The sequence below is a fragment of the Pteropus vampyrus genome, unplaced genomic scaffold, assembly GCF_000151845.1.
Source record: "Pteropus vampyrus isolate Shadow unplaced genomic scaffold, Pvam_2.0 Scaffold112, whole genome shotgun sequence".
Lineage (NCBI taxonomy): Eukaryota > Metazoa > Chordata > Mammalia > Chiroptera > Pteropodidae > Pteropus > Pteropus vampyrus.
Window position 1 is genome coordinate 3,141,233 of NW_011888893.1, and position 10,962 is coordinate 3,152,194.

Here is a 10,962-nt window from a genome sequence, read left to right on the forward strand (position 1 = left end):
CAGCCAACAAATGTTACCCTGACAAAATTGAAATCATTGTTTTCATTTATTCAGCAAGCATTTGTGACATTCCTGCAATGGATTTGATATCAAGGATTCTGAACTGAAATGCCTCACCTTTGTCTTCTCATTGAGTTTCCACGACCTCATCTTTAGGTGGCTATATTGCAGGCCTGTTTTACGCTCATGTCTTTCTCCCTTCTGTAACACAAAGGTGGCAGTTGTGTGGCATCTAGCTCCTGCCTCATCCTTTGCCTATGGCAGCGTCAGTAATCTAACATGGTCTAATTTCCTACTGAGTCTGGACACAGCCTCAGAATCCCTCCAAAGCAGGAGGCAGCCTGCCCATCATGCCACCTCAGCAGCGAGTTGTCTGCGCTCTGCCCTCTGAGGAGTCAGGACAGCAGACAGGCCGTTTTCCTTGGCTCTCTGACTGTTTCTGTCCAGTTCCAAAGCTGCCATCATAATCTAGGCCCCGTCACTTCATCTCCCATTCCCACTTCTCCCTCCTAATGCTTAGCAGTTTAATCTTTCAAAACTGCTACTTAATGCATTAACAGTCTAATGCCACATTTATTGTTTTAAACAAAACAAAATAAAACCTCTTCCCTGCAGTAATATAGTAAATTTACACTATTAAATCAAAAATCCTCTTCTAATTTGCCCCCATTTTCATGAACCTCGTCTTCCGGTGAAACTGTTGCATGATCATTCCCCCAACACCACACACTTCCTTGTTTATACTCACGCTACCATCTCTGCCTCTGACACAGTCGGCCCTGCTTTCTACTTGCCTTAGTCCTGCTCTTAAGGCAGCTTAAATTCTCCTTTCTGAAAAGAGCTCTCCACTAACCATTCTAGCCCTAAGTGGTTGTACCTCATCCTGAACTCTGAAGGCATTTAAAAAAAATCTGTCACGTGCTACTTTATATTTGTGTGTGACTTCTGTGTTTCCTGTCACTCTTCCATCAGTTGTAAATCTCCTGAGAATAAAGCTGACACCTCATTATAATTGTACACTGCAGTTTTAGTGCTAGCATCTTACACAAGCATTTATGGATGATGATGGTGATGATGATGATGATGGTGATGGTGATGGTGATGGTGAAGAGGAAGGGACATCTATATGGCCACTGTCTCCTTTCCAGTTTTATCTTCCATTGTTCTTTATCCTCATTGTATCCATCATCTAAACTTGGATTGATTCTCACTGTTCCAGGAATGTGCCTTGCTTTGCCTTCCTAGTTCTCTCCACTTAGACACATTCCTTTTCTTCTACCTGTTAAATACCTGTTTATCTTTCAAAACTCCACTCAAATGCCTTTTCTTCCACAAAGCCTTTCTCGATCATCCTTTTGAAATAATAGCACGTTGGACCATTTACATGACATTCATGCTACTCTATACGTCAGATGTCTGTGTAAACGTCTCAGGCAGGGATGACTTTATCCATCTTCAAGTCCTCAGAGTTCAGCACAATGCCTGCACAGAACATGTCTCAGTATACTTAGGTTTTCATCATACCCATTGTTCCCAGCAGGAACTAGGACTGCAGACACAATACATAAAGGACAACAGGATAAATGAAATAAAAGGTAGCAAAATGAGGACAGGAAACACAAATGAAGCTAAGCATAAGACAGCGCTCAAAGTGCATGCAGTGAAGTCCACTGCTCTCATTGGAGGTGGGTCACAAATGTGCCTCCAGTTTTTTCCAGTTGGTACAGAGAGGTTGCCAGTATGACAGTCGGTTCCCTTATTCTCTGTGGTCGTAAAGGATGAGCCTGCAGCTCAGAGGAGCGGTTTCACTGGCATTCAGAACTGAGAGTACTTTCCCCAGCGTCCTGTCCTATGGAGAACACCAGCAATGTCATCCACGTAATGGTGACATCCAGTAATGTCATCAGTGCTCCACTTATAAGTAAATACGGTATCGAGTTTTGGGATGGCTTTATAATTTCCATGACAACAGCCCATAGCTTGGATGGCTTTATAATTTCCAGGACAACAGCCTATAGCAAAATGCCAAAATAAAGTTTAGGAGCTGAGTCAGATAATGCAGACTCATAAGTACTTACTAATAGATGCTCGGAGATGCAGTTGGCTCCATGTTGAATTTTTAATGAACATGATTCCTAGCCGTTGGGGGCTGTTCTTCTCTACAAAGAGATCTCCCTGAAGGCACATAAATGAGGTTTACAGGAGGATGCTGCATCGCTCTGTCTTCAGGACAGAAATGGCAGCAGCTAAGCACAGAGTCTTCTTTGAAACCACATGTTGATCGAGTGTCCTCAGTCTAACAGGGACTGAAATGCAAGCCCGCAGGAGTGGGTGTGCAGATGCTTAGAGGTCCCGCAGGCGGTTGGTCTGACAGTGGAGTGCTGGGCTGCAGGGACAGATTAGGGAACAGAATCGTGAAGGTTTATCCACAGCTTCAAGGGAAATGTGCACGAGAGGGGTCAGGAGCTGCTGGGGCTGCGGTTCCTGGATGGGGAAGGATAGCTTACAAAAGGGAGCATTTGAAATGGAGAGTCTCACAGGCAGAAATAAAGTCAAGTGGTTCTGACTAACATTTTTCAGTATAAGACTTAAGGGGTGAATCTAGGACCTTATCAGAATGAGGGAAAAGTTGTGTGGTTTACGTTGAGAGTCAGAAACAATTGCAAGAGCTCTTGTGTGTGATCTGTGACCAGAATAAACCAAGTAGCAGCAGGTGTGGGTGCTTCTGGCAGACTGGATTTCACTCATACATCCAAGATTCCCTTTCTCTTCTGGAGTAAAATGTTTAAATAACTTTGTCCAGGTATAACCATCCTATGGATGATGGCAGAAGGAAATTAGCGACACAGTGATAAACTTGGCAGGGAACTTTACATGTGGAATATCCCTTGGCTTTGTAGGCGAAAGGACATGGAACACGCATGCGTAGAATCTAAGCGTGCGGAGGGTAGAATAAGGAAACCCTAGACTACTGTGGCCATAGGCTGTCCCTTAGCTGGGCGATGGCTTTATGAGGTTGATTTTACTATCCCTTTTTGTTTTGAATATGTTTGAAAATTTTCCATGATAAAACATTTTTTAAAAAGCAAAAGGAAAAAATATACCAGTTTCGATGCAGTACAAGTGGGAAAGGAGAAGGGGGGAGTGAGGAGCTATTCTTGGACAACGAGTAGCAGTTATGTATCTAAGTTAGACCAGCTTCACAGGGAGCTGATGCACGCTGTGTAAAGGTTTCAGAAGGCATGTAGCTAAATTTGCGCGTTTATTTTCTGTCTTGCCACAGGATGAAAAGAACCTTTTCTCTAAGATAGTGCACAGGTGTCCGTGCACCTGTGCACGTGTAGCATAATCAGGCTATGGAGAGAGTTGTTTTGTTTTTCCATCCAGGAAAAGCCCTCTTTTCTTTCATCGGTAGAGAAGACCCTAATCCTTTCACAAGCAGACCAGTCATGGAGGCCTCTCCCTACCCACCCCTGACTTTATACCACACACATCGGACTAACTTTTGGTCTATGCTCTGCCATTATCTTTTTAAGTCCCCAATGTGCACCTTGAAGTAGTAAACATAGGTGGTATCAGCTTTCAGTATTTTAAGTAATTTTTATTTTGCAATTTAGTGTTATGTTTTCTTTTAATGTTTTCTCTTATTAAATGTCTATATCAGGTAGAGACCACTTTACATATTATTGAAATTGTAATCTTGTCACAATGTATTTGTTTATAGTAACAGTAAAGCTTGCATTTTTATATTTTTTTAACAGAAAACCTGAAATTCTTTGTATAACCCTATCACAGGAAAATGATTCACTCTTAATGGTTACTCGTTATTGTTTAAAAACAAGTAAATAAAGTGTTACCAAAATGCAGACTACTTATAATTTGGGGAATTCTGGTTTCTCATTCCTGATTCCTAAGGTCACTGTCTGTCAGGAATTTGGAAACGTGCATATACCATTTAAGCTCCCTGCACCTCAGGCCTCCCATCTCGTGAAGTGACAAGAGGGTGAGAGCAGGGCTTCCCACCGACGCTGCCCTGCTCACGTCTGTCGACGCGGCTGGCCTCAGCTCAGAGGCTGAGCTTGCCTTGCACGAATCTTCTTGACTTGTCACCTAGGCCTTTCCCTTTTCAGAACTGGAGAGGAGATGCTCAACTCCGGAGTCTGGCTTCCCGGCCTCCAGGATGACTCTGTCACCATTTAAACCTTTGGCCAGATGCTTAACTGTGACTTAGTTTCTTCATCTGTAAAATGGTGATACATACAGCACCAGCCTCATGGTGCGATTGACAGTCCCCGTTCGGGCTTAGCGCCATCTGGCGGCAGCAGTCCTCTGTTGTTACTCAGGTCTGTCTCTGCCCCGTCCTTACTGTGGCTGACTTTTACAAATGTTGTTCCTGTCATGACACTCCTTTGTCCAGAGACCCTCAGAGGCTTACCTAGCCGAGTCCCCGGTGCTCTGCCTATATCCCAGGCCCTGGCCTTTCCCCTCCTAGTTCTCTCTATTTGTCCACATGAGACTTCTGATCTGGTTGGGGGGCTGGTCAGCCCCTCACGGCCATGTCTAAAACACACACCCCCCCACCTCACCACCCCCTTTGCCCACAGTTCCTCCAGCTTAAACCCTGCATCACTCTTGCTTCGCATGCCCAGCTAAGTTCTAGATAACTGGCCGATTGGTTTCCACAGCCAAAACGAAGTGTAGAATTTAGTTTTAACAACAAAATGAGCAAAGCAAAACTGTCCCTTTGAAACTTTGTTTTCTATGATGTCTTTGAATTTTCAAATAATTTGAAAAATCGCTAGTTTTCATATTAGCTTGGAATTAGTGTATAATTTTGGGGGTTGAGAATATATTTTATTATGTCTGTAAACAAAATGTCCTATGTGTTTTGATGAATAAAACTATTTTTTGATCTTATTAACATTTGTGAAGAAGTAGTAGTAAAACCTTTAGAATGTATTTATAGCAGAACATTAATGTAAAATTTAATCCCAGTAACCAACTTTTGTTTGTTTTTCCCCCTACTTAAGGACCCCAAAATGTATGTACAGACAGTGTTGGATGTTCATAAAAAGTACAACGCCCTGGTCATGTCCGCGTTCAACAACGATGCGGGCTTTGTGGCCGCACTGGACAAGGTGGGTGCGTTCGCATGTGGCTTCCTGTGGCAGAGACGACAGCCATTGTCCTCTAACTGCATCTTGTGTGTTCCACAGGCTTGCGGTCGCTTCATAAACAACAACGCAGTTACCAAAATGGCACAGTCGTCCAGTAAATCCCCTGAGCTGCTGGCCCGATACTGCGACTCCTTGTTGAAGAAGAGGTATTAGTGACTTTGTGTTGTTTCTTAGTAAACCTATTTTAAAATCTCAGCTTCAGTTGAGGAATTAAAACTTATGTTACATTTTACATATATGAAATTGTAATTTTTGTACCCTTTGAGAAACTACTTTAATACATCTTTGTCTTCCTAAAAGATACTTTATACCATATGTTATGTGCTCATGTCACTTTTTCCTTACATTACTAACGTCTTTAAGAATTGCAGGCAGCGTGACCCGTTTCTTAGCTAAGGTTCCACTGGGCGGGTCAGACTGGTTGTCACAAGGGTGGAGATGACAGCAGGAAGTGGCTTTTTCTCTTTCACTGCAGTAGCTCCCACTGGCTGTTTTTTTAAAACACAAGACTTTGCATATACTCAGTTCTTTAATTATCCTGTATACTTTTAACGTTTATCTTCATTTAATGAGTTTTTAATAGCTGTTTCATAATCTTTATATTTTAACCGTCTTATATTATAACTGGTATTTTTCCTATCGAGTATGTGTATTAGGGCTAGAGGCAATATAATCCACTGTGTTTCTCTCCTGGACTGTTCTGAAATTCCCACTGACATTTCGTGTGTGTTGTGGTTTTTCTCAGCTCCCTTTTCGCTTGAACAGCTTCCTTCAGCGAAGGAATGCTCAAAGTTTATTTTACTGTTCCAATTATCACATCAACAAATGTTGTGATAATTTTTTATGCCCCCAAATTTTACTGGATTTGATATTAATAAATTATTTTAGACAGCTCCCTGAGGGTCACACAGTCCCGTTATGAAGAACACTGAGAATACCTACATGTACCAAGAAAAAGACTACAAACGGGTCTCACCGAGAGTAGAGTTGTAGAACGCTTCAGTGAACGGTTTGCAAACTAAGTTTGTCAGTGAACTGAAGAGTTTTTCTCCAGGATACTGTATTCTTGGAATGTAAAGATGGCTCAGCGGCAGCAAATTAATGTAATTTACTGTGTTAACAGAGACCTGAGCAACCACATGGTCTGATAGGCATGGGAAATGTGGTGACAGCCATCTCTCACTTTATCAGAAAACCATTTGCCCAACTCCAATGAGAATTGAGTATTTGGAGTTTTTTTCCTTATTATTGCAGTGTCGGTCTGATGTATAATTTAGCATCTCTAGTTAGATCCTCAAATATATTCATTTCAGGAATGAAAATGGACATTAAATCGGAATACCTGATTTCATTTTTTAGGCTATGTAACATGAAAATTATCAATGTTTTAAATATGGCGACATAGTAGGGCTTCAGTCTGTTTGGCAGAACACATAGTGCCCTTTTGGTCTGTTGTTTTTTCATGAATGGCCCTCATCAAGTCTCTTCTTAAATTAAGGCTGCTACAGCAGACAGAATGGCAGACAGCTCCGAAGCGCAGCTTTGGTGAGCTGCTGTTGGTGGATGGGGTCGAGCAGTGCTTGAAGCGAGAGAGCTGCAGGAGAAACAGGGAGACGCATCGGTGGGGGCGAGACTGGCTTTTCCCAGCCAGCTGCTCTGAAGAAGCAGCAGCTCTCAGCACCTTCCTGTTGGGTGGCCAGGACCATTTTATATGAGTTCATGGGAGTCTTGTTTATGAAGGACTCATCATAATTTACCTTGAAACCTTGCCTTTTAATTAATTTTTGTTCTGAGAATGAATCAGTTCATTCTGGGCAGATCAATTAAAGGACAGCCCATAAAGGACAGCCATCTAGTCTTATAGATGGGACTACAAACAGAAGTCGACACTTTAATCGTGGCTTAAATCTTTTCATTATCTTTAATTATTAGGCCATTCTAAGGAAACTGTATGCCTTTTTTATTTTTTCAAAGTTAAAGCAATATTGTAGAAAGCAATTAAAAAAGTAGAGCTCATTTACTTACATTTAAATGAGCTCTACTTAAACAGATTCTGTTAAAGAAAAACTTTATTCAGAATATGTTTGTGAACTTTTATTAGATAAATGGCTTCTGTTGATTTTCATTTTGGACATTTTAAACAATTGTTTCGTAATCTGCTCCTCAGCGATACAGTCATAGTAGCTGCCAGATCACCATGGGTAAGAAGGTCGGCCACCTCTCTCACGTACCAGTCTCAAGAACACTGGTCGTCTGGGTGTTCAGCCTACACTCTGGTGTGACAGCTGGGCCAAGTGGTGCTTGTTGATGAAACAGTCGATGACTTGTTTTAAAACACTGCCTTTTTTTAAAATTTCAGCTCCAAGAACCCAGAAGAAGCAGAACTAGAAGATACGCTCAATCAAGTGGTAAGGTGCTTAATAATCACATCCACGTTTAGTGGCCATTTGAGAAGTCCTTTACAGTTATTTATAGAGGGCGTCTGAAGTGTGGAAAGTCATAGAATCACTTACTTTATTTTGAATCTATAGTTTTACTCCCTAAAGAGTCATTAACTTTAGCATTTGTACATTCCTTGCTTGTGTTAAGTCCAGACCACACTCTATTGTTACTTAAGAGGCTGATGAAAATACTTACTTGAAAGACTGTGGGGAGGTATTTTTTGCCGTTATAAATGTTGGCGCACACGGCCAGATAAAGCCCGCGTATTGGTGTGTGGGTGTGTCAGGTAAAGTCGGATATTAAGTGCATTAAGTGTGCTTTCTTGGTGGTTCTGTCAGATGGTTGTCTTCAAGTACATAGAAGATAAAGACGTGTTTCAGAAGTTCTACGCAAAAATGCTGGCCAAAAGACTGGTGCATCAGAACAGTGCGAGCGATGATGCCGAAGCAAGCATGATCTCTAAACTAAAGGTAAATGTAATCATTTCCTGAAAAATTTTAAGTTGTTACTAAAGTTCTTAGCTTCCCCAGAAATATTAGTTAGTTGGGCAGAGCCGTTCGTCGGCATAGCACAAGGAGTTCATACAGTATGGGCTCTGCTGCTCCCCGCAGGAAACCTTCCAGAATCACTGTGACATGTCCAGGTCGTCCTTCCTCGGACCACAGATGCCATCTCGATCCCTACCCATCACTGCCCAGCCCGTCCAACCCAGCCTGGCCTGCCTGCTCTGCTCACTGTCCGAGCATCCGTTCCTGGCCTTCTCACACTTTTACTTCAGATCTGTCTTCACCCCTCAGAATGGCCCGCCTGTACTTGAAATTTGTTGGTCTTAGGTTAATTTGGTCTTGTTTTGCTCTGAGTGTATATCTATAAGAAGATGGAAAGCGTCAGTGTGACTCTGCTGTCAAGTTCTTTCTCATTCAGTCATCTCTGCATTTACCTGCATTTGCTTCAGTGCCTGCTGGCCTATCTAGCGCCGTCATACGTCTTAGAGCAGATTTCACGTTGACCTGAAGTTCTCGTTAATGTGGATGTCCTGTTCGGCTCAGGCTGCTGTAATGAAACACCACAGACTGGGGGGCTTAAACAACAAGAGTTTATTTCTCAGAGGCCAGGAAGTTCAAGATCAAGTGCCAGCTGATGTAGTTTCTGGTGAGGGCCTTCTTCGTGGCTTGCCGATGGCCACCTTCTCACATGGCGGAGAGAGAGACTCTTCTTATAATGGCGCTCATTCCTTCATGGGAGCCCACCTCCGTTCCCGTCGCATTAGGGGTTAGGACTTCAGCATAGGAGTTTGGGAGACACGGTTCAGTCCTCAGCAGTGGCTAAGAGACATAGACAAGTTATGTCATTTTTGTATTCTACCAAGGTGTCACAAATCCTTGCTCTTAGACGCTCCAGTGTTAGTTACATGTGTATGAAGACAACTGTTGAACTTACGGCTGTTATTTTTGATGGTACATAGTTAAATGATACTTGCTTTAGTAGTTTCGTAGCAGTGAAGCCTGTGTCATGTACTGTGATTTCTACGAGACTCTTGGGCACGTTCATGTTTCTGTAGAAGTTAATGGAACGCTTGTCTGGACTTCTTGCAGCAAGCCTGCGGCTTCGAGTACACCTCTAAGCTGCAGCGGATGTTCCAGGACATCGGCGTGAGCAAAGACCTGAACGAGCAGTTCAAAAAGCACCTGACGAATTCAGAGCCGCTAGACTGTGAGTACCCACGTGTTCACACTCCTTTCACAGGCAGCATTCTGAGGAGTCCGCAGCCTTTGCAGCGGGTGAGGAAGACTGGCGGAATAAGTGCGGGTGGTGGATCCTTTATCAAAGATTCAAGGACAAGGAGAACGTCCCTCCCCACCGCTCTGGACTCCTCATGACTCTTGTGTGGCATTAGGAGATGACAGCCATGGATCGTGTCAGCCTTTCCCAGAGGATCTGGCGCTGAGCGTGGCTGGTCGGGAGCTGGGGGTTCGGGGGTGCGCTGAGCTGGTGGCTTACATCCAGGTCTTGAGCCCCAGTCTCTTCTACTCACCAGGGATCTGCCCGTTCAGGACTCCATGCACAATTTCATTTCTAGGTTGTTTTCAACCTTAGCTCGTATCCATCTTAGATTCTTTTTTTTTTTTTATAAGAAACTGACTTGGCTCTATAGAGAACAGAATCAAACCAATAAAGACTGCGTGGCCTCAGATCAGCACTGGGGATTAGGGCGGGCTGGTCCTGGGACGCCTCCTCAGGAGGGCCAGCTGCCTCCTGTTGTAGGGTCTGCTGCAGCATGGGACAGCGGATTCTGCTGACGTCATCATGGACTAATTTTGTCTTTCTAAATGAAAATGGGGATTTCATTTTTCCCAAAGCAAAAGAACTATTTTACTGTTAACTTGACACTGTGCCAGTGGACTTACAGTCAGCTATTTATGATGATAAAATAATATAACATATAGGTTGTATATATAATATGGGGGGCGGTGTACAGTAACAGTCTCACACGAAACACAGTGGGGTTAGCTGTTTACTTGTAGGGTTTGTTTTCTGAGTTCGGAGCTCTAAGGCCATCTGTGCCTGGTGACCAGCTGTGCCGTGAGTGAGCCGAAGTTACGATAGAAAACTAAAGCAGACTTACCGTGTCATAACTCTGAGTTAGAAGTGAAATAAAAAACTCTTTGGAGGAAAAGAATTTCTGTCTCTCCCACCTTTTACTAATTTTAATTGAGTTAAATCAATTAAAATTAAATTCTTAGTTTTATATTGAAGCAGGATTTTTACTGAATGTGTTTTAGTCAAGGGCAGTCCACGTGTATCTGTAAGGGTGGCATTTTTCACTTTGCGAGACTAATTAAATGTATTCCTGACTCTCCATTCCCGCCCCTCCAGTGGATTTCAGTATTCAGGTTCTGAGTTCCGGATCGTGGCCCTTTCAGCAATCCTGTACATTTGCCCTGCCGTCGGAGGTAAGGCTGGGTGTGTCTCCTGTCCCGGTGGTGCTGAGTAGAGCTGAGAAGGGGCAGCCTCGCCCCTGATGTAAACGGTCTCTGCAGATGGCCTTCCTGCAGGTCAGCCACCTGCCATAAAACGGGGCCAGGGCCAGGGCAGAGTGCCATGCAGTGGGGCAGGACGAGCCATTTGAAGGCTGGCCACCCCTGGCCCGTCGACAGCGTGTTCCTGTACGCTCAGACAGTAGAACTGATCAGAGCTGTGATGAGCATGATGTTAACTTCCTGGAAGTAGAAAGCTCTCTTGATGATACGTTCAGGGGCTTATTTCAGCGTGCTTTGCGAGAGTCAGACACCTGGCGTTTGTACTTTACTTTTATGTAAGCGCTAACTTTGTACTGTAAACT

At 43.4% G+C, this 10,962-nt stretch overlaps 1 protein-coding gene across 2 annotated transcripts in view; it reads left to right on the forward strand.

Moving 5' to 3' along the window:
- CUL1 (cullin 1) overlaps positions 1–10,962 on the forward strand; it is a 91,893-nt gene that overhangs the window by 71,045 nt on the left and 9,886 nt on the right. The window contains exons 10-15 of one of the 2 annotated variants that reach the window (XM_011365490.2): positions 5,031–5,138; positions 5,217–5,323; positions 7,537–7,585; positions 7,958–8,089; positions 9,215–9,332; positions 10,497–10,573. In XM_011365490.2, the coding sequence (XP_011363792.1) occupies positions 5,031–5,138; positions 5,217–5,323; positions 7,537–7,585; positions 7,958–8,089; positions 9,215–9,332; positions 10,497–10,573 (591 nt within the window). The remainder of the gene's footprint in view (positions 1–5,030; positions 5,139–5,216; positions 5,324–7,536; positions 7,586–7,957; positions 8,090–9,214; positions 9,333–10,496; positions 10,574–10,962) is intronic. The other variant, XM_023533788.1, reaches the window with a different exon arrangement.